At 45.1% G+C, this 24,310-nt stretch overlaps 1 protein-coding gene across 1 annotated transcript in view; it reads right to left on the reverse strand.

The window, feature by feature from the left end:
- SPOCK1 (SPARC (osteonectin), cwcv and kazal like domains proteoglycan 1) overlaps window positions 1-24,310 on the reverse strand; it is a 496,806-nt gene that overhangs the window by 253,260 nt on the left and 219,236 nt on the right. Inside the window, exon 3 of the mRNA XM_077911772.1 lies at window positions 21,828-21,873. Coding sequence (XP_077767898.1) covers window positions 21,828-21,873 — 46 coding nt within the window. The remainder of the gene's footprint in view (window positions 1-21,827; window positions 21,874-24,310) is intronic.

Here is a 24,310-nt window from a genome sequence, read left to right on the forward strand (position 1 = left end):
TAACTGGCTCTCTGCTCAGTGGGGTGCCTGCTTCTCTCTCCCTCTGCCCCTGCCCCTCCCCCTGCTTGTGCTCTATCTCAAATAAATAAAATCTTTAAAATTAATTAATTAATTTTAAAAAATCGCAAGAACATCAAGTCTCTGGGTCTCAATTTAGGAGTGTCCTGCCAGAAGGTAGAGTCCCACATGGACATGGTCAGCAGGGTTTTGTTCCAGCCTCAATGGTCAGTGTGCACACCTGAAGAAAGAATTCAGGACTGCTGGACCTATATTTACGAGGGCAAATGAGTCCACGGGGCACGGTTCCGGGCCAACACTGGCACCTGGGCAGGCCTGGCCTCACCAGATGCTCCATCATGCCTGCACCTGTCACCTTGGCCTGGTGCCCTCCCACGTGGGAACTGAAGTCAAACCCCAAAGGGGCAGGGAAGTCAGATTCTTCCAAACAAAAATCTTTGACAAATTATTTTTTAAACGCTAATTTTGCAACACCCAGGACAAATTTTATCTGCATCTAAGAAGACAGCTCCCCAAGAAGGATAGAAGTAATACAAAGTAACCCTCTAAGAATTTCCAGAAAAAAAAAATCATTCTCTCTCTACCCCAGCTCTGAGAAGGTATTAGTGAACATGACCACCTATCCCACTCAAACCCGAAAATAAACCCTCCTGGCATTAAGTGGCCAGGTGAGAGCTAACATAATTAATTGTAAACACATCATGTTTCATTAGGATTCTTCTTGATGCTAGTATAAAAAAAAAATCAATGATCTTTTCAACTTAATAGCCAATCTGAAAAGCAATTTTAGGAAAATAATTGGTTTCAGAAATGAAAAAAACACATGGACAGAAGTATACCTTTGCCATTACTTTCTGGAGCTTTACAGAACCATTCCCAGAACTCATATAACATTTATAAGAAATAATTATACGCCAAATGATTATTATACCAATTATTGGTTCTAATCAATAGTTAAGGACATAAGCAGAGGAGGGAATTAATTACACATTCAATACCGCTCCTTAAAAATAAAAGCAAAATTGAGAGCAGTGTAAGGATGAAGAACTGGCAGACGTGAAAAAACACATGTTCTGTCTGCAGGTGCCCAGGCACAGAGGCAAAGGCACCCAGATGGCTCGGAGTCAAAATCGTGGGGACATGAACCACCTCCGGGAAGGCTGTGGTCACGTGGCCCAATCATGAATTCTCTCACAGCTGCCTTGGTTAAAAAATGTCTTCTAAGGAGCTTTAACAACCTGAGATATTCTTCAAGAATGTAGTCTATGGTAAGGGAAAAAAAAGAGTCTAAATAAGAAGAGTAACAAGGAAGGGCAGTCTGAAGGATGCAGAGGTATGAGCCAGGTCAAAGAAGAAACCATGCCTGGAAGGGGGAACAGAGCAGGTGGTGGCTGAGCACAGGCAAGGCTAAAAACTAGGACCTGATAGGAAGCCAGGTGGCACAGTGGAAGAGTGGGGTGGGAAACACTGAGAGCAGGACACACGGGCGAGGGGATGCCTGGCCCAAGACCTGTCATCTAGCCAGCTTGCTCTCACACCAAGGCCTGGAGGAACCCCAGTGCTTTGCAGCCCAGAGGCACATTCATCTAGGCTAGACTCACCCTTGGTTCAGGTGCCACCAACCATGTAGAAATCTTGGTTTTGCTCTTGCTAGGACCCACACACCACCCTACAGTTGTAGAATGAATGCAAATATCCTGTTTCCTTAGCAATCTTCCTTCTGCATGATTCTCAGTAACACATCAGACTGCAGAAAACCTAACAGACCCATCTCTTCTGGACCCATCAACACAATTACTCATCATCATGTAAGTTCACAAGGAACTTAAAAAAAAGGGATATTTCTTTTTAGAACAATGGTCTTGGGTTGCTGGAGGGGAGGCAGGTGGGGGGATGAGGTAACTGGGTGACAGGCATGAAGGAGGGCCCGTGATGTGATAAGCACTGGGTGTTATATGCAACTGATGAATTATTGAAAACTGTATCTGAAACTAATGATGGACTGTATGTTGGCAAATTGAATTTAAATTAAAAAAAAGAAAAAAGAAAAAAAGGCCTTGTATTAACTCTATTTTCCTCCACATTAGGAGGCTAAGAATTGGCCACAAAGCTAAGTTTATATCACTAGAATTTATTCTTTGGGGTTTCATTTCCAGGGAAGAAAATATAGAGAAGTATACGTTTTCTGAGCCCTTGTCACCCATGAAAGCCTATAGCATCTTTATCTATATATCCTACTACATAGCCCTAAAAATAATAAAATAAATCTTAGATTGTTCTCTAAGTATTTTACTTGCAGTTGTCTACTTCATTCAATCATTCGACATTTGCCAAGCACCCTTGTGTGCTAGGCTCACAGGTCTAAGCAACATACCATCCTGTCCTTGGAACTCACAGACTAGCAGAAAAGCCTGTTTCCATGATCATCTATGAAGCAGGAAGTAGAAGCAACATCTAATTTTATAGGTTCACTGGTAACTGCTGATGAACCTATCCCTGTCACGAAATACAGGAAACTTATAAAAGTTTGAGGAAACAGAATGCTTGGTGGTCAAGAATGGGAGCTTGAGGGCCAAAACTGGGTTTATAATCTGGCTGCACCCCTACCTTGCTCAACGGCTCTGGGCCTCTGTGAACCTGTTTCCTCACCTGAACCGAGATGAGGTACATTCCAGTGTTCTACTGTGACCACACACTCCACGAGGCAGTTCCTATACAGGGCTGAGGACGGAAGCTGGAAGAGTCAGTCAGTAATCAGAACTACTAGGTGTCACATGATGTCCGTAAGCTATTAACACTGCTCCTTGGGCTCTGAGAAAAATTCATAGGGATCGACCATAGTTTTCAGCCACCACTGTTGCCTCCCTATCAAAGAATCCTGGCCAGGCAGGTCCACAGCACCTTGCTTGGGTTCTTCGAGAAAAGGGGACTCTTCTTTACATAAAAGTCAAAGATCATGTTGAGATCTAGGACCCAAAACCTGTCACCAAAAAAAACAAAAACAAAAAACAAACAAAAACCTGTCACCATTCCTTACCAACTAATTTTCTACCGACTCTTCAAGATGAAACACGGACCTATTTCCTCACCAAACAAAAGACAATGGAGGAGTGTAAATGTTACAGGAGTCAATTACACACACACACACACACACACACACACACACCCACCCAGCAATGCTGCTCTCTGCAGACGTTTGTTGGCTGGGGCATATAATCTGTTAGAAATTTCATGTAAGAAAAACATTAACGCACCAAAAAAAAAAAAAATACATCTCTTTTGATGCAGTAGCCACTTCCAGGAACTCATCCTACAGAAATGTTTATAAAAGCATGACAGATTTACCTGCAGCAATAGTCAATGAACTATATTTGTAATAACTAGAAAAAACTGGAAATAACTCAAATCCAAGAATGGGAACATGGTTAAATACACAGCAGCGCTTTAGGGGTACAGACACAGAATACTATATATCCACTGAGAATAATGTACCAGGATGCCTGGGTGGCTCAGTGGTTGAGCGTCTGTCTTTGGCTCAGGGCATGACCCCGGGGTCCTGGGATGGAGTCCCGCATCAGGCTCCCTGTAGGGAGCCTGCTTCTCTCTCTGCCTGTGTCTCTGCCTCTCTCTGTGTCTCTCGTGATAAATAAAATCTTTAAAAAAATAATGTACCAATGGACGAAATGATAAAGTCAAAAGCCCTCCTCGAAGAGCTGACATGAAAAAGGAGGGATGCAGATCAAAGTCAGTGAACACGCACACACATTCCTATAGCCCTAGAGCCAACTTCCAAAAGCGTGGCCCAAGAAGCTGCTCATAGTGGTTAGCTTTGGGAAGAATAACTAAGGAATAAAAAGGGAACAAGGCAGGTAAAGCACTTTACTTCATATTTTCTATACTTTTGAAATGATTTTTTTACACTACGCACATGTTTGTCTCATTTAAGAAGAAACTTGATGTTTTCAAGCTGTCAGTTCAAAAGCCAAGATGCCTCTCCAAATTATAATTAACATTGAGCTACAAAGAAACAAGTTCAGAGGAAATTAAAATTAGACCTTCCTTGAAAAACTTGACAAACTTCATGATTAAGGCAAATAGTACTTTTAGTACAGATTTTTAAAGGGTTGTGTTTTGTTTTTTGGTGGGGTTTTTTTTTTTTTTTTTTTGGTAGAAAAACAAGTTGACAGCCACTTCTCCTTATCTACACCATGATGGAGATTAAAACCTGGTTGTAGACACACATCTGGATTTGGACCTGGATTTGAATTCTAGGATACTCTAAACTGGGAACAAAAACCAATAGCTGAGGGGCCAAATCCAGAGCCAAATCTAGCATGCCACCAGTTTTTGTGTCCTACGACAATAAACTTCACATATTCAAATGGTTAAAAAATAAAGTAAGTAATACCTCAGGACATGTGAAATTTTTATGAAATTCAACAATGTCCATAAATAAAGTCTTATTGGAACACAGCCAGGTGCACTTATTTGCATATCGTCCATGGAAGCTTAGGCAAAACTGAGTTAAAGAAAAAAAAAATCATATGGAGCCCAAAGCCTAGAGTATTTACTATGTGACCCTTTATGGAAAAAGGTCGCTGGCCTCTGCCCCATACAACTGACTTAACTGAGCCTCAGTTCCCTCAACTATGAAGTAATTGCAGTAATAGCCCCAATTTCATAGGGCAGTTGTGCAGATTGAATGTAATGATGTGGGAATAGTGTGGAGCACTTTTTAAAATACTGTTTTTCACATTTCAATATTGAAGTCAGAATTTTCTTCTTTTATAACCAATGGTGTATCAGTTTAATGTGTGTGTGTATGTGTGTGTGTGTTACTCAGAGCAATATGTCTTTCAACTGATGGTGTCAGAGATTAGATGAAAGAAGGCAGACCTGTCACATGCTGGTTACCTAATACTTTTGGCCGTAAATGTGAGCACCATGACCTTCAAGGGTCAGTGTCCACGCTCTGATCCTACACGGATTGTGGTCACCTGCCCTTTGTAATGATGATCCTCTTTCCCAGAACCAGTCTTCCCAGGTCATTTTGTGTGGGCCATTCACAGGCCCTGGGTCAGCTTTACAGCACAGCCTTCCTGGCCGCTCCCTTGGCCACATCCTCCCCAGGTTCCCTAGAGCTGCTCTGTGTGCATGTGAGCAGCTTTAGGAGGCTGAATCTGCCAGAGAGTGCCTCAGGAAGACACATGGGATGGCCCTGACATATAGGAATAGGCTGTGTTATTCTACGGAGAAAGAACAACAAAAGCAGCTCCAAAGGCACATCGTGAGAAACAGCGACAGTGGTGTTTACCAGTCCAGGAGAATCAAACCAAATGCAAACCCCAAGCTTGATTATTTGGGTAATGCTGTACAGATCACATCCACTTGCACCCTGTGCTGACTCTTCCAACAACTCTGCTGGTTAAGTAGGACCATCCCCATTCTCCAGACAATGAAACTGAGGCCCACAGATGTCATGTGATCTAGCCAAGATCCTGGCTGATGGAATGGGGACCCAGAAAGAAAAGTCCATCTTCTATCCTTTTCCCCAGTGGCTCTAGAACTTGAGCGCACATGAGAATCACCCCGATTGCTGGGTCCCCAACTCAAAGCCTCCCCCATTCCATAAGTCCGAGGGCCACACTTTGAGAACCGAGAACTGAACCACTGTAGAACTAAGTCACTATAACAGGAAGGCTCTCACCCCCTCATCAGTTTTCCCACCTCCTGCTCCTACCCAATCTCATCCACACAAAAAGAATATTTTCTTGTCTGTTTGCCTCTCTGCCTTTAAGAAAATAGTCATTCTCTTCTTCCTGTTGCAGTCTTAGGGCTGACTATAAGACTGGGGGCCTGTGGGCCAGTCCTGACTAGCCAGTAATTAGTTTTTAGCAAATGATTTCCCCTCTCTGGCCTGTTTCCTCCCTGAGAAGGAAGAAAGGCAATGGGATGATTCTCAAGAGCCCTCCAAGCAGAGCAACAAAGCCAATGCTCAGATTCTGACAGAGCAGACTCCCTACCCTCGGTGCTCACTGGGAATCCACGCAGCTCCTCGAGGGGTCCCCTCAGTAGTGAAGGAAATGCCCAGGACAGACTGAAGGAGACAGAATCATCCAGGCACCAGTGGAAGGATGCCCCTATCAGTTCTGGATGCCTACATGACACCTGGTTTCAGGTAGTAAATAAACTTGTAAATCATCAGAGGAGATGATGGGGAAAATCCAGACATCATCATCCATCCTAAAAGAACTCTTATTTTTCCCTCAGGTTGTGCTAAGATACAAAGATCTCCTGCAACCCTCCCCCTGCAACTCTGCACCTCTTCAGGACCTTTCTTTGACTAAAAGCCTCTCTGTCTGTCTCTCTTTTAAAAGCTTCGGTTGAGGATAAGGCTGATAAATGATTTAACTTTTGCTGTTTCCACTGGGCACTGAAACAATGTGGCCTCAGAGCAGGCTCTGTGCCCAGCGCTTCGGTGGGTACCAGGCATCCCACACCACGTGGCTGATGGTCCTTTGGGGCTGAGGGGAGCACTGCATTCTCCAGGGTCTACTCAGGGCCAGCTGCCACTCTGGAGCACAGGTGCTCAGCTTCAGCACTACCTGCCTGTTAGGTGAGGGAACTGTGGGTGACATCCAGGGCAGGGTTGGATGTTAGCAGCATCCCTGCCCTCAACCCACTAGCTGCCAGTACTACCCTCCCCCAACCCCACTGGAAAACAACAAAACTGTGTAAAGAAATTGCCAAATGTCCTCAGGATGGAGGCAGGGGGAGGAACCCCACCAGTTGAAACTACTACTATGGACATCAAGGGTGTCAGGAGGAGAATCCAGGCTTCAGAGCCAGATGGGCTGGGGTTCAAATCCCCAGGCAGCCACCACACCACCCAGGAGATCTTGGGCACGTCCTTTTCTTTCCTATACTTTTTTATTTATAAAGAGAGACTCACAGTAAATTCTTAAAATGAAAGTACATAGAATATTACAAAGTAAAAACTAAGAATTCCTCTTGTTCCTCCCAGCCCATTCCTCCAAGATAAAAGGTCACAATTTGGTGTTCAGATAGTTGGCACGCAAATACAGGCCCGTCAGCTACACACAAACATCAACACTTGGTTTTCTGTAAGTGGAATCCTGTTAGATACACTGCTGTGCTTCTAAGGATACTTCTCCAGGTGACTGTGTATATACCCTTCTTGAACCTGCTTAAAAGAGGCTGCTGAGTATTTACTCTCAGGATTTGAACCCAGTTACCCAGTTTCAAAATGGGAGCAACCGTGTTTTGTTTTGTTTTGTTTTGTTTTATCCAGGTATCAGTATTAGGAAGACTGTGCAGGAGCACCTGGTGGCTCAGTGGTTGAGCATCTGCCTTCAGCTCAGGACATGATCCTGGGGTCCCGGGATCGAGTCCCATATTGGGCTCCCTGCACAGACCCTGCTTCTCCCTCTGCCTATGTCTCTGCCTCTCTCTGTGTGTCTCTTATGAATAAATAAATAAAATCTTAAAAAAAACACAAGACTGTATATGTGTACACACTTTAAGAATAGACAGTACTAAAAAAAAAGAATAGACAGTACTTGCATACAGTAGGTACTCAATAAATGGTGATTATTCTTCTTCCTAACAACTGCTAACTCAGCAGTTACTCTGCACCCAGTTCTGCATTGGGCCCCAGAGATACACAAGTACACAGGACACATGTAAGCCTGCTCCCAGTGAGATCACAGTCCGACAGGAAATCAAACAGGAAATAATTCTAGAAAATCATTAAATCACAGTCGTGTAATGATGCAAAGTATAGGCTCATAGGAGCCAAGTGACCCAATGGAGTCTAGGGTCAATGAGAGGAGATTCCCTTGAGGAAACAACACAGAAACTGGGACCTCAAAAAAGAGCTGGTCACACAGCGTAAAAGAGGGGCAGGAACACGTCAAGCACAGAGAGAAGAATGTGTGAAGGCCCCAATGCAAGCTATTTGCTAATTATCACAATATTACAGTGAATTCTTAAAGAAACAGTCACACCACTGAAAGATGAAATAACTGTTAACTCTCTCTCAATTACAATCCTAGCTGAATACTACACCATCCAGATAAACTTCCGTTTTGCACACTGCAAGAATCAAACAGACTAGAAATCAGGGTCCTGAGAAAAAAGGAAAACATACAGAGCAAAGAAGAAAAACATAACAGTCACGAACGCAGCAGCCACTGAGAATATTCTACAGAAACTCTCCTGCAGCACAATTCGCCCACCACTTCAGACCACCACCCCTTGATCTGACAGTTTAGCCTCAGTGTCCCTGGAGACACACACAGCCCCTCCTCCCCTTTTCCCTCCAGGGCGGACCCGCTCAGTGTTGACCAGATGTAAACGCCAGGCACACACTTTCTAAATACATGATAATCCTTCTTTATCTGAGAGTTCCAGGGTCTCTTCTTCGGTGTCTGAGATAGCACGACGTTCTAAATTTCGAGGGAGTCATTATTTGATATGCGAACAAAACCACATTTAATCCGGCATATGCTTCCGATTTCTCCAACAACACGAGCTATCGGATGACAGGAATTTGTAAAAGCAGACCCCTTGGAGGCCGTGGCAGGGGATCCATCGACGTGGCCCTAACACTTGAAGATAGACAAGACACACGGAGGGACCACGCTTTCTCTGAGGGTAGAGGCCAGCCTAATCTATTTCTCCAGGCTCTCAGAGGCTTCTCTAAGAACACGGTGGCCTCCCAGATCCTTCATGCACGATCCTCACCCTCAAGCACCTGAACGTAGAGCAAAAGCATTTCTTTCTCCATGGAGGACAGCCATCTCTCTACAGGAGTCTACAATGAGAAATTTCAATGCATTTGGAAATTTATGTCTGCATCTGCAGCTCTGGCAAGATAACACATGGCACCAAGGCCATATAGCCCCCTGCCATTCTTGCCAAAGACAACAGAATCCATTCACAGAAGTGGGGTCATTTCAAAAGGATGGAAGCAAAGATCTAAACTGACTGGATATATCACTTTCCTTTACAAGAACGCCAAATAATCCTGCCATTTTTCTTATTCAAGTCCCTTGTATTTGCAGAGAATGAGGCTTCAATTGAATAAAACCAAGTGCATTTACATATTAGGCATTCTGGTAAAGTTACATAGACCTAACTCCATTAAACTGAATCTACCCCCAATGTATCAATTAGGCAGGTTGTTTGAGAAAACCCTACAGGGAATAATTTCTATTATAAAATAAATTATCGCCTCTCAACAGACCTCCCTTATCACAGGACTACATAAATTCAAAGTCAGAGGGAATGTCAATGGTAAGTCCCCTGTCCCCCAACAGCAAACCAGCTGTGCAGCTGCTCAATCTTAGGTGTGAACATGCTAGTAGTGGTGACTCATCCCTGGTGGCAGATATCCCTTCCCTATACAGCTTGAGCTGTGAGAAGGCCATACTTGTAGTAAGTCCACATCCATCACTTTGCAACTCCCATTCACTTTTTCTGGGACTACCCTTTAGTACCACACAATCTTCAGCTTCCTCTCTGCAAGAATCCAACCAACATCTGAAGATAGCCATGATATCCAAAGGAGTTCAAAACTCCACCCACTGCTGGCTTATGTGAAGTCCTGCCTACACCCCGGTGCCATGTCACCTCATCTCTACTTTTAAACTACATCTAAAGTACCTGAAACCATTTCTGAATGAAGAAATCTATACCTCGGTATGAGTGTCCCCCCCACCCCAAGCTGACAGTATAATTTTGTCATCACCAAAGAAAAGATAACTCAGGATTAAGTCGTAAACATTTGGAATGCCTGGGTAGCCCAGGACGTGATCCTGGGGTCCTGGGATCGAGTCCCACATCGGGCTCCCTACATGGAGCCTGCTTCTCCCTCTGCCTATGTCTCTGCCTCTCCCTCTTCCTATGTCTCTCATAAATAAATAAATAAAATCTTTAAAAAAAGTTGTAAACATTTGTAAATGGCACCCTCCCCTTCACACCCCAAAAAAGTAGCCATCATCCTAATAGGTCTGCTGCTGGCTCAAAATTTGCTAACAACATCTAATATGAATTTGGCAATATCTTCAAATAAAATGTGAATTTTACTAAGCATATCAGCATCTGGACACATCTGAGAAGCCGGGATGAACACATACATGTACGCGTTCATGGGAAGTGTTTCCCACGCATGCCAAACTCGGATTACATCGTTAAGCTCCCATGTGATACCTTTGTAACCACCTGGGCTTGCAGTGGGGTGTGGGGAAGAACACTGGAGTTCATAATCGCCCATCTGCCATGGGTTTCAGTTGATCTACAGTCTCGGCATAGAGGAAGGTGACTATCCATTCAGGTATCAAAATCCCAGCTTGGAATTCTGGAATTCTTGGATTCTGAATTTCTGGCCAAGGACACTGGCTTTACCTGCCACTTGGCTGATAAGAAGAGATCCATTTGCTTCTGCTAATTGGCAGCAGAGATCATCTGAACTTCTTGTTCCTGCCAGGAAAAGCCCAGAACTCTTCAGTTCCAATGCTAATCAGTTACCAAAAACAAAACAATCAGAGTCTTCCCTGATGGAGACACAGGGCAGCCATTCTTCCTGATGTCATCAACTTTATCCGTGTGTCAAGCCAGACCTTGAGAAGACTGTGTACCCTGCATTATTCCAGCTTATCACTGAATGAACTTACAGAACTGCACTTTGGCAGCCAGCCATCCATGTGCCCGGAGAGACCTAGGAGGGAGCAGTCCTAAGAAGTGACTGTGGCATCTCCCATCGGACACGGCCAAGAGCATCGCCCACCCTGACACTCCCGTTTAGAGAACGTGGGTGGAGGAAGGCAACTCTGGCCTCACTAACGGAACCCTTTAAGTACGTCCTGAACCGCTGCCTTATTTTCACCTCATGGGCACCATGTTTCCTCTCTTACTCTGGTTGTAAGGAGGCTCTAGGGCCAGCTCTAGAAGTGCACAGAAATGTGTCATGCATGTATTTTGAGCAGCACCCTTGCTGCAGCTTTATTTACTTACATGTTTTCTTATATCCAAATATTGCCCATCTACTCATTTTCTGCCTGAGACCAATATATTCCTGAAAGTTACATTTTGAGAAGGGGGACAGGGAAAATAATATTTTAGAAAACAAAGTATCATGCTATCATGCACGCTATCATGCACCATATCATGCTATTTTTGGTTATAGATCTGAGGGTGGCTGAGTGATGTTTCCAGTAAACTCTTGTAAGGAAAGTGAGCATTCATGGACCCAAAGTGAATACAGCAGGAAAACAAGTACCCTTATGTGTGTCGTGAAGTCATTAGGAAGAGAAGGGGCTGGACTAGAATGTGAGCAAAGGCTCATGGATGTCACTGACCCTGGGCCAGACCAGGGCATCCATGGGCTCAGAAGGACAATCCTTTACCTCACTGGGATCTTCTTTCCCTGGCAGTGAGTGCCTCTGATGCCTCTGATGTTGTCCACTTTCTCTGTCCCTTTCTAGCATTCTTCTGTGGCCACAAAAGAATAGGAGCAGTGCAGGGCCAGCTTCTGAACACGGCACCCATCTCCTGCAGTGGCTCCTCCAGGCCAGGCTGCCGGGGCCCACGGCGCTGCCCTCACCCTCCCCAGAGCAGGGAGCCTCAGCACCTAAGTAAGTCCCTCCTGATTCACACGGGCTTCCCCACAGCTCTCTGGGGAGTGGTTTGGGTTTCAGAATCCCCGAGGCACCTGTATTATATGAACGGTGTGCTCGCATGTGGGCAGGGGCAGGTTTCCTTCTTCTCAAGATTAAAACAATCCATCTAAAGGCGGTGTAGGAGGCCGCAGAGGACCAGCAGTAATAAGCCAGCACTCTGCCTGGGCTCGGGCTTCCATCAGGCCCCCCGCTCATTACACGTGGCTTCAGGCCTCACTGCGTCCAAGTGCAGCCTGGGCACGGATGACTTCCACTTAGCTGGGCGCTGCCTTCAGGTCGGGGGGACTCCGAGGACTCACGAGCCTCCAGAGCATACATACCACAGGCTAAAGACGAGGTCTGACAACGAGGCCCCCAGCTTCCCTCACAGGGAAAAGCTCAGACAAGAAACCCAAAGACACACTGCCCTCTCACAGGTGTTTTTCTGTTTGATAACGGTCTTGCAAACACTGAAGAACTGAGTCTCACACAGGTCAAAACTTCTTCATCTCCTGCTTCCCTTGAGAAATGAAAGTGCTGTCACCACTGGGTCCCCGGCCCTCTGAGCACCTCGGGCTGGGCCGGTCAGCGTCATGGGCGCTCTCTGGAGATGGAGTTGGTGCTGGCGCACCCGAGCCCTGTTCTCTCCCTGTTCCTGCGCAGATGGCCTCTACCTGTTCACAATCACGGCTCTGGGGATATTTCAAGGGGCCCACCAGAGGGATCTGGAGAGACAGATGGGTAAAGAATGAACAGCCCAATAAAGCAATAGCTTAGATACTCCTCATCGCTCCTAATAAATGGGTTTTTTAAAAGAAGCAATCTCATCAAACTGCACTTCTGCAGCAAGTGAATGCCCACCTCTCAGAAAGCACTTCCTCCCATCAGATGCTGCTCACCTCCCCGTGCTTCTCTCCAGACATCTGCTCAGCCTCGAGAGGCTCCCGGTGCACCTCCCAAGATCCCTTCCCTGAGCCTCCAGAAACCACTCGCTGGGCCCTCACCAGAGCACCCAGGGTGCCCCCCGACACATCCTCAGGCATATTTCATTGCCCATGTGTTCCGCTCTTGACCACACAGACTCCAGAGCCCTGTGGAGAGCCTCCCTGGCACTCCCTCTCACAGTTCCTGTGTGAAGAACCCACCAGGCACCTACCAGGTCCTCAGGTAAGCACTCAACTCAACAATTCGCTGATCTACCACGAGTGCACTGCATCAGCTAAGTAGACGTACCAAGGACCTCAAAGAGCCGTCCACATCTGAGACTCCAGAAGAAAACCTTGGCCCTGCATCTTTTACCACAGCTTTGTTGCCTTTATCATGATCCTTGGGGCGAGATGGGCTGGGCCCTATAGCAGGACTTTGACGGCTCTTAGGAGCAGTAAACGTCAATTTGTATTTTACAGAGAAGGGAAAACGGGCTCAGAGAATGTAAGAACTTGCCTCAGCACACAGAGCGACTAAAGGCAAGAGTTGGGAATCAAACTCCACAAGAAATAAGGACCTTTCCAGTACAGCACACCACCTCTCATCCTGCGCGGCGATTGGGGCAGGATGGACATCAGACAGGCACCCAGCAATGAACTGCTACGTAACTCAACTGAAGACCTCAGCAACAGGAAGAAAGTCTCCATGTCAGGCACGGGGCCTGGGGGACCTGGGTGATTCCAGCAGCATTCCCCCCACTCCCCACCACCCAGCTATGAAAATGCTCTAATCCACTCTACAGTCTCAAATGAGGAAAATTTAAACAGCATTATTGATTGACTTTAAAATTCTGCTGACATTTTTTCCCTATTGAGAATTTCCCCAAACCAGGGCTTTTTCATTAGGACTCAACAAATACACTATAATTAATTCAGGGGCCGTTGTTCTAGCAGGTGGAATAGCAGGAAGGATTTTTTTCTCCCTATTTTTATAAAACTAACACTACATTTTATGAGTTTGGGGAAAAGCAATAAACATGTCTTTAAAATGGATTTGTCCGTGCTGAAGGAACCTCTTAAACACAGTAACGGGAAGCCGCAGAGCCTCATAAGTGCAAGGGGAATGTGACTACCCTGCATGACTCTGTTGTTCCACCCAGAGGGTAGAGCACATGCCATCAGAATGGCTCAGTTCGGGAGACCCAGGGTTTTGGGAGCCCCTAGCAAAGGCAGGGGGAGGCCAGCACAGAACACGGACAGAGCCATGGGCACCCCTCCAGGAAGTGGGGTCCCCACAGTGCCAGCTGATACCATCAGCTGACAGCAAACTGAAGTGAGTGTGCACAAGCCGTTCAGTGGCTCGTGGCTCTGCAGCACGATACCATTTAGTTTCCATTAATGCCCCACGGGATGGGTACCGCTGACCCCACTTTTTTTTTTAAAGACTTTATTTATGTATTCATGAAAGATGCAGAGAGACAGGCAGAGACACAGGCAGAGGGAGAAGCAGGCTCCTCACAGGGAGCTGATGCAGGACTTGATCCCAGGGCCCCGGGGTCACGCCCTGGACCAAAGGCAGACACCCAACCACTGAGCCTCCCAAGTGCCCCTGCAGGCCTCACTTTACAGCTGAGGTTACTCCAATGCATGCAGCAAGCTAATGGGGGAACTGTGCCTGGCATGGGAACCCTTGAAACTCTGCTCTTCCTCCACTCCTTTTGGGGACCACAAGAGTTCATGAGAAGACCAAGAAGTACCTTGCACTTTGGCCTTTTTTCTTTTTACTCTGAGTCCCTCTCCTCATCCCTGATGGTTTAAAGCCCCATTTAATTCCACTGGTTTTATCGCAGCTATATTCATACCTCATTGGTTCAACTGTAACCTTTGAAACAAGAGCATCAGGCTTCAGATTTTTCATTTTTCCTTCCTTTATGAGAAAAACATATACAGACTCTATGCTGCCTGAAACCATGAGAGCTTAAAGACCATGGATAGAGAGGACTTTGGGAACCCCCTGTGTATTTCAGAAATAGGCTAAGTGGGGCAGCCTGGGTGGCTCGGAGGTTTAGCGCCACCTTCAGCCCAGGGCGTGATCCTGGAGACCCGGGATCAAGTCCCATATCGGGCTCCCTGCATGGAGCCTGCTTCTCCCTCTGCCTATGTCTCTGCCTCTCTTTCTCTGTGTCTCTAATAAATAAATAAAATCTTAAAAAAAAAAAAGAAATAGGCTAAGTGAAGTTCAGAAAGGCTGTGTGTGTTGCCTGAATTTAACACATTTAAATAGTGGCAGAGTCATGACCCATGTCAACCCCTTCCTGGGATCCCAGGCTCTCTAGGACAAGCACCTTCAGGGCAAAATCAGTTGGCAGCATGTGTTAAAATACTGAGAAAAAGCAGCCCGATGGCAAAACAAATAGAATCAACATCAATGCCCACCAATGGGGGAATAGCGGATAAATGGAAGCATATTAATATGATGCAATGTAACCATAGGAAGGCATTAACTAGATCTACAGCTACGAACCAAAAACCCTCAGAAACAATTTTCAATGAAATAAACAGGTTAGGGAATCCTTGGGTGGCTTAGCAGTTTGGCGCCTGCCTTCCGCCCAGGTAGTAATCCTGGAGTCCCGGGATCGAATCCCACATCGGGCTCTCTGCATGGAACCTGCTTCTCCCTCCTCTCTCTCTCTCTCTGTCTCTCATGAATAAATAAAATCTTAAAAAAAAAAGAAATAAACAGGTTAGAGAAGGAAACATTTACTTCTATGGCACAACATGTAACATCTTGTTTGTAGACACATCCATGTGACATAAAAGTGTAAGAACCTGGACAGAAAAGTCCCTTAATGATGTGGCACTTAAGGAAAGGACCAAGATGGGGCACCCATTGGATTTCAATCTCTTATCTGATGTTTTGATTTCTTTAAAATAAGCAAACAGGCAAAGGCAACCATAGATGAAAGTTTTAACTTGATCTAAACTTCAAAGCAGATAGGCTGAGTAAAAAAAAAACGGAGCATACCAAGATTTGAATTAACAGCTTTCTGTTTCTTCTCTGACAGAACTGACTTTGGACACTTAAAAATCAATACTACACAAATTTAAAACCAGTAACTATTTTATCATCATAATCCAGAAAGAGAGAAGAAGGGACAGCAAAGGGAGAGAAGCTAATGGGGCTGGGGCAGAGCAGGGAGGTCTGGGGTGGGAAATGGTGAGAGGAACTGCCACTTAGGCCAAAGTGTCATCATGACGCGATGAGGAAAGGCAGAGGTAGGCAGAAACCAAGCAGACCAGGCATGAGAGAAACAGGAGAAAATTATTAAGATGCTTCCCACAAACCAGGCCAGCTGCCTCTGAAAATCAGCAGCTCAAGCGATCAGATAAGTGAATAGATCCTTAAACACTGAGAAATGTTCAAGGCCCTATGAATGCAAATCAGAGGCTCTTTTTGGGGTGAGGTTAAATTCCACATCAAGAGGAAAGCTGCGGGGACTCAAGACTTCTTTTAAGCCTAGAATGTAAAACTTCAGATTAATCTAGAGGAAACAAAAATCCCTTCTGAAGAATCATTTTATAAATAAGCAATCTTGCCTCCTCCAGAGCACCATTTAGAACCAGGACAAAATGTGGATGCTGCCATGATCCACAGGGCTCTGGTTCCAGAAACACAGCTGGAACATGGGAAGGACTCTCTCCTTTTGAGTTTTAGAATTTTTGCTTCAAAACAGTTCAAGGCTTTGGTCAGAATTTGAGCATGTTGGGATCTTAGTATAATAGATTGGAAGTCAAAGGGCAAGGGTTTTCTTCTTTGCTTCAATTCAAGTGAACAGCATGAGTGAAGAGAGCCCCTGACTTTCTGAGCTTTATTTTTATCTGGAGATCAATTCCTACAAGTTCATATTCTGCTCTGAAGATCACCGGCATCGGTGGAGATTTAGTCACAGCCAAGCTGCTCGGGAAGAATGATTAGTATTCACTACAGAGGAAAAACATTATCCTTAAAACCAACAGCTATACACTCCATCTAAAACATTCATTTATTTCACATTAAAGGAACTCACTTGGTTCAAAAAGTTCCATGATCCATCTCCCTTCAGCCATTTGTCCTAGAAAGGCCTGTCTCATCAAGCAGAGCATCATAACCCAAATAAATCGGTGGGTTCTTTCCTCATTTCCTCAGTGGACCATGGCCACAGGAGAGAACCTAAAGTAATTAGTGTTCCATCACTCTAGGACTTCTTCAAGTAATCGGAATTCTCTTCTAAAGTAAGGTATTGCTTATACACATAAATTACCTTCCCAATGTCCCAATGCAAAAACAGCAGCACTGACACCTTTCCTTCAACAAAAACTTTGTGATTAAAGCTTCAAATTTCTTTTTCCAAAAAGACCAGTCAAGGAGCTTTGAAACAACTTTTCAGAATTCATTTTGCTTCTTGTTCATCCTCTATTCCATGACACAAAGCAACACCTTTTATTCTTTTAACACAATACCAAGGTTCAGTAAATTATCTCTTTGACACCTTATGGATTTCCCAGTTTCCCAGACCAACACCCCTCACCCGACCCATGCCCACCAGCAGCTCCTGGTGCTGTCGGCCCTCAGCATCCCCTTCTCAATCCTTACACCCTCTCTAAGCTCCAGACCTTAGATGGATGGCTATGACTGGCTGATAAGTGGGAGCATCCCACAGAGAGGCCTTTCTTAACATGGTCCCTGTTAACCACCACAGCAGGCTGAAAGGAGGAACATTTGATAACTGTGGACAGGCGGGAGAAAGGAAGGAAGGAATACACTAAAAGCCTTAACTTCTTCAGCCCCCAAAACGAGAATCAGGGGTGCACCAGTGCAATGCCCCACCCACCTAGTATGAAGCAGGCCAACTCCGAATTGCCCTGAGAGCTTCAGAGCACTGCAACTCTGAAGGCCTCCAGAAGGGAAGAAATGAAGAAAGAAATAAAACCTCAGTGGAAAAGGAAGGAAGCAACAGGGAGAGACAGGCAAAGAGGAAGAAGAGGCAATGAAAAAGATCAATTATTTGCTGAAGCAGCATTTATGGAGCACTTACTGTATGCCAGACATTAGCTCATTTAATCCTCCCAGTGCCTTTCCCGGTACCATTGCCAGATTGGAAGCCTTCAGAGCAGAGAAGTTAAACAAGTTGCCCAGAATTGCTCAGTAGTAGCTGGCACAGTCAAGTTTCAAATGTGGAGAACCTGACTGCAAACCCCAAGTCCCCACGCTGCACTTACCAAAGTGCATCCCACAGAACACTCTACTTTCTCTAGGCACCTGTTAAGTGTGGGGTGAAAAAACAAACAAATATGTGGTCAAAAGCAAATTGAGAAAAATTCTGAGTTAAATGGGCTTCTTTACTAAAAGCCTTTTCTGAGCTTTTCAATCGCTACTGAGCCCTGTGAATCTCCAGAAGACAGGAGTTCATATGTGCTCTAAACTTATTGGACCAGGGACAGTTTTCTTGGAGAAGCACTTTGCTGGACCAGATACCACTTTTGGAAACATAAACCCTTCCCTACTCAACACCCACTATGGGCTCCCAGGTTGGTTAGGGGCCAAGTGATGGAATAGGCTCAAAGGGCAGAGACCACCCAAAACCTGGGATTGTGCCAGAGCCCTGCAGCCTCAGCTGGCCTCTTGCAGAGGTCCACCCCAGGGCCTCCACCCCTGCCCACACAGGACAAGAACCATTTGCAACAGCCCATGGCCTCTCCAACTGGGCAGCCTGCCCAGCTCTCCCCGCAGGCCTTCGGGCATTGTGGAACTTCACAAAGGCAATGTCTCACCTGAATGAGTAATCATTCTCTTCAATTCTGAACCCCTCTCTGCCCCTTCTGTGAGGAGATGTGGCATCAAATTGTTATAACAACTAAAAAAAGGATATACTACTTTACCCAAATCTCCACAAAGAATTCTTAGAAAAGCCTGAGGTTGATGGCTATTATACTCCACTGACAGAAACATTAATGATTCGCTTGAAGATAACAAGTTAAAGGCATGTTCCATCTCCTGGAAGGAGACCACCAAGGGAGGCACTTTTCTTCTAAAGGCCTTGGAGTCAATTACACGATAAGTGCTTCCCCTATGAGGCCCTGTTGTCCAAAGTTCGGTAAATATCCTGAAGGCGAGTACAATTACAGCCAAGGAACTACTTCTAGAATACTGTGAGTGTCCTAACTATTCGAGCCAACACTTAAGGGAATCCAAAGCTCCACGGGCATTCCAGAGATCCAGCTCCAGAACTGAATGCTGAGGCTCACCATCTGTGACAACCAAAGCTCAGAGCTCTGAGGCACTGAAAGGTGCAATGGAGTCATGCGACGGTCCTGCAGGACGGACGTCATTTAGCAGATGTGCCTTGGGTTCCTCTCACGGATGCTGAGTCACCAAACTAAGTCCTCTAAAACGCTGCCTTCATCACGTCACTCCTTTGCTTAAAACCTTCCTACAGTTCCCCACTGCTGAGAAAACAAAGTTCAAGCTTCACTGATTGGTAGGAAGTGTCCGAAGACCTGCCTCGAACCCACCTTTCTGGCTATACTCTCCCAGAATCCCTCGTGGCCCGCCTTCCCTCCCCCTTCCCCTCTACATTTGAAGGCCACCTCACCCCAGTGCCAACACAAAGCCCCTGTCCATCGCCCCCCACCACCCCACCCTGTGCCAGTGCATAATTGTCATGTGAAACCCCGCAAGGTTTTTCAACACGTTCAATTTCTACAAACTCAAAGTTTTCCCCAACCACAAACCCACTTGAGCCATGTTGGCTTCTTTTTCAGCTCAGGAAGGGAAATGACTTCTCTCTGCAGCTGACAACTTTCACTGGAGTTCAGCAATTCTCCTATTATCTGGAAGATGAAATGCTCTACATCTTCCATGCCAATGGTTTATATTTCACCAAGCGGTGTCAGCACTGATATAGTAACCTCCCATTTTTATTGAGCAGCACACGATGTAATTGATGACATCTGCTGGGGCTGATATTTTAAGTGAAGGCTATTCTCAGCCCTGCCGCTCTCCCCATGCCTTTGTATATAAATAGCCAACAGCGGCTACACCTGAACTACAAAGTGGGGCTCCTCGGCTAAGGTCCTCAATTATGCCCCATAAAGTCATGAGGTTTTATCGAAGGAAGATTTATCTAAGCAGATCCAGTTTTCAAGCCTGCAGAGCTAGAAAGAGAGGCAGCAGGGGTGGGAATCTGCTGGATATGCTTGTTGTCATTCCTAGGAGAGAAAAATCCCTCTTTGGACTTTCTGGTTCAGCAGATGTAAATACCATGCTCTTTTTGATGCTCAAAGTATCTGTATAAACCCCCAAATCAAGGGAAGCTATCAGGTACCTCCCCAAGAGGCCAATGAGGCCCACCTGCAAGTATTCTCTTTTCCAATGTTTATTAGTAAAAATGAAAATGTCTTCCCCTGGTAAAGTTTTAGTATTTGTTTGCAAGTCTTGGGGGAAAGATAAATCTGGCAGTTACTTAGATAACATCTGATCCTCAAAGGACAAGAACCTATTTCTGGTTCAAGCTTGGAAACAATGAGTTCACTGCCACCGTCAGTTGAAGCGCCTTCGTAGGCAAAATCCTGGTGGGAACGTTTATAGAAGAGCTCGTTTGTCAGGCACAGACAGAGAATGTGTTGCTCTGTATCTGAGCAGTCTTCTGAAATGAAGGCATACCCTTTCAAAAGAAATGTTTAGAAATTTCAACCATTTTCAATGGAAAACTTCTAAATTAAATTATAAACATCCTCTCATGCTTTAATGTAGTTTATTGTGATGGCTCAGTCATTGGTAAAGTTGCAAAGGCTCTTGGAGGCAGCTAAGATATGAAGAAGCCTAGACCGATCTCCAAAGGAGAGCCTTCCCTGGCACCTGCTCCTGAGACACATGCAACATACAGTATGTTCCCCACCTATCGATCCAACACCTTCCCCTGCATATACCTGCATCACAGCCCTCAGCATATCCCAATGAAACTGCTGACTGGGTTACGTCCTGGCACTCTACTCTGAGCTCCTTCAGGGTGGGCACCACAGCTTTTTTTGTTTTATTCCTGGATCCTGGCTTGGTGCTTGTGTACACAGTGGGTATGCAACATCTGAGAATGAATGAATGCATGGATGAATGAATAAAATATGTCCTACTTGGAGGCAGAACCTAAAATGCATATGTAGAAATTTTAATACCAGTTTTGTTTATTTAAAAAAAACCCAGATTCCAGGGACAGTGGGACCCATTAAAGTAACAGAGGACAGAATAGGAGGGGGCCCCTGCTACCATGTTACATGTCAATGCCTTCTTTGATTTCTCTTTGTCAGGGTGACCACCATGATCACATCAAATACTTAAGCCACAGTACTGAAGCTCATCCTCAGAAATGTGAACCTTTGATATGTGGTCGGTCATCTTTTTCGTCCAGGTTTCAGTATTAACTGCATACACGTACTTCAAGTACAATCTAGCGTCATTTTCAGAGGCTGGTTCTGCAGCAACAGCAGCCACACATGGAACAATAGGAGCAGGGACGTGATTCACGGCAGGTCCTCAGTGTGTCTTAAATAACGCACATGAGCTCACTGGGACTGATTTACGATGGCCATCAGGAGACAGGCTTCATGCTTGCTGGTGTGAGCGCAAAGAGCCCTCTGAGGACCCAGCTTACACCCAAGTGGTCAGTGAGCGGACTCAGAAACAAGCTTCTATTTAGAAACCATGAAGAAGTTATTTAGCAAATGAAATATTAGTGCCCTTGAAAGCCTCCTGGGACTAACCTGTTTCCAGAAAGAAAGTTTCATTTTTATAGCTCATGTCAATTGCACAGCATTTCCAGGCAGTCTGTTCCACAAAAGAAATCACTGGATTCAACCTGACAACTTACCAGGTTACAGTGACAAGCATTTTACTCTTTTGTTGGGTTCGTGTTTAAGAAAAACAAAAACAAAACATCCAATGACTATAGTCAATTCGTTGCATTTTTAGGATTTTGTCTTGCACAATCTCAGACAAATGAGCAAACTGACAAAATAATTTCTATCACCATAGTCATCTCAGGCCTCCAAGTCAGTTAAATAAGACAGCTCTGGCCTTCTCAGAAACAGTAACTCAGCACGCAAGAAAGGAAAAATGAGACTGCATTGTCCACAGAATACACACGACAAGGAATAATGCATCCTTTACCTTGGTCAAAGGGCTTGTTGGGATTCCAGTTTCTGAAATAATCATCCTATATAAGGAAAAAAAAATAGAAAACAAAGGTCAGATTTCAGAAAGCTTCTCACATAACTGCACAAAAATCTGCTTTTCTCCCCACCTCCTAAAACACAAAGGAAAGTGCACACGTGGCTTAGAAATCTTTCCCCAAAACAGACATTCATCTGAAATCAAAAATATAAATTTACTTTTCAAATTCTTGTCTTTCAAACTGTATGGATTAAACACCAGGCATAGCAAAAACATTTCAGCCTAATACGGAAACAACGCTGCTCTTCTTGGTTTGACAGATAAACTGAGACACCTTCTAAGTGCAAGGTGCATTTGCTATCAATTATACTCCAGGTGATGCCTTGCTGCCCTCACTTGTGATGAAGGCTCTGTGTTTGTAACAGCTGATAATTTCAACTGTCAACATTCCTTCCAGGTGGAGACATGTAGAGGCGTACAGTTCCAGTTTCCCAACACTCGCCAAAGTTAAAAGCAGACTGGCCCTTCAACTGTTAGAATTAACGGCAGGCATACACGTAGCTTTGTACCATTTGTTCTGGGTGTGTGACAATGACATCACAGAGGCTGGCCCATCTGGTCAATTCAAAACCATGTATTTCTTGCATGCTGCTTGTTTCAATTTCTGCTTTGAGCCTAGACGCCTCATGACTTTGAGATTCCCAGAGTCTAGGCCACTCACTTATTCATGGTTACACTAACCTCCACTTTTAATAACCTTTCCTTCCTTCCTGTTCCCCATATCCTCCCCACCCCACCCTGAGCTCAGCATTCACCCACCCGTGCTGTCCCCTAGCACACCCACCCTGTCCACGCAACCGGTTTGCAAAGAGAAGAGGCTTCAGCCGTGTTTGTCAGCCCTGTACCACCTCACGGCTCATGCAACTCCTCTGTTCATCTGCTCCCCACCAGAGCCCAAATCGTTTGCCGTATGTGTTTTGGGCAGGTGCTCTGCATGCCACAGACGGTTTTCAGAGAGCTGCCTACAATGAGGCCTCCATTTCTCTTCCTGAGAAGTTCATTTACATCAAAGTGCACAATTAGTTTAAATTATTGTCCACGCTGTCTCCTGCTGCAGTTTATCTCCGACATGATCTCCCATGAGTTTTATCGGCCTCTGTGTTGTTCAATTACCTGGCTTTATTAGATCCTTGTTGAGTTCACCTAAGCCCTTAAATAGATTTTTAGGAAACTGGATTTAGAGTAAAATCACAACATATTGCTTCTTGGGCAGTGATTCCATTTTCCAGAGCATGAATAAACATGAACAGGTTCTTCGGGATCCTGGGGATTCAGCATTAAATTATTCTTAACTCTGAGGAATTGGCCCACTTTGCCCTGGCTTTAATGTTATGGCGTGACTGACCTTCTCACCCAGCTGGTCAGGAAGTCTCCAAGGGCAGCACCATAAAATATCACTGGAAAGTTGAAAACAAGCCCTTTGCCATATCTCTGTCCACCTACAATTTTAATGCAAGCCTAACCTTGTGAACTATGTGGTTTGAAACTCAGCAGCCAGTGTTAAATGAGTGTAAGTTAAGGACAGGATGCTAGGCAGGAAAAATTGAGCACCTGGTTTCTCAGCTCTATAGACAAGATGCTCTCAGCCCTAGACACAAGCATGTTACCCACACATTCTGCTGGTCACAAGGTCATGAGAAGAATAATCCTGGTGGAACCCATCCCACCAATGGAGGAAAAAAACAATATCTGTCCTTCTAATTGTGCCCTCTTCACATACAGAGGCCAGCCTCCCATCCGATGACAATGTGGGATCTTGTGAAATATTTTCTACTTGGACATGCTCTTTTTCATACATGGAAGTCTTTGGAAGCTTAGGATGTGTGTCTGACAGAAAAGACTGGAGCCAAAGACAAGTTCCTGGACTTTAATTTCATGTGCTATATTCCCTTTGATGTCAACAAAAGGTCTGAGCAAGTCTCAAGAACTGAATATTCCCTCATGATTTCAACTGACCGTGTAACTTGAATGGCACGTGAGGCATACTTCTGGACTCCGTGTCACTTTTCCAGGTCAACTACGCTGGCCATTTCTACAAATTTCTTGGGGGAAAATCATGGCTTTAAATACAAAGCCTTTCTGTCATAAAAGCAGGTGTCTGCATTAGAATATTTTAAACTGATTGCAAAGGTAATAATACTGCCTAATTGCAGCCAAGATGTGAAAGCACACCTTGAGAGATGGCTCATTATGCAAAGTGAGTCCTTCAAGCGGCCCCTGGCCCAGCAAGGCCAAGCACGGGAGGAGACTGATTCCCTATGCCTGGATGCTTTTTGCTCTGCTTTAGGAAAGTGGATGGTCTAAGCAAAAACCAATGAGCCACGAGCAGATACAACAGTGCACCTGTCTAGCTAGAGCTGAGAGAGACCCTATCTGATGCCAAGATCAGGAACAGGTAGGAAGCGTGCTAGAGCCAGAAC

Source organism: Canis aureus, chromosome 10 (assembly GCF_053574225.1).
Source record: "Canis aureus isolate CA01 chromosome 10, VMU_Caureus_v.1.0, whole genome shotgun sequence".
Taxonomy (NCBI): domain Eukaryota; kingdom Metazoa; phylum Chordata; class Mammalia; order Carnivora; family Canidae; genus Canis; species Canis aureus.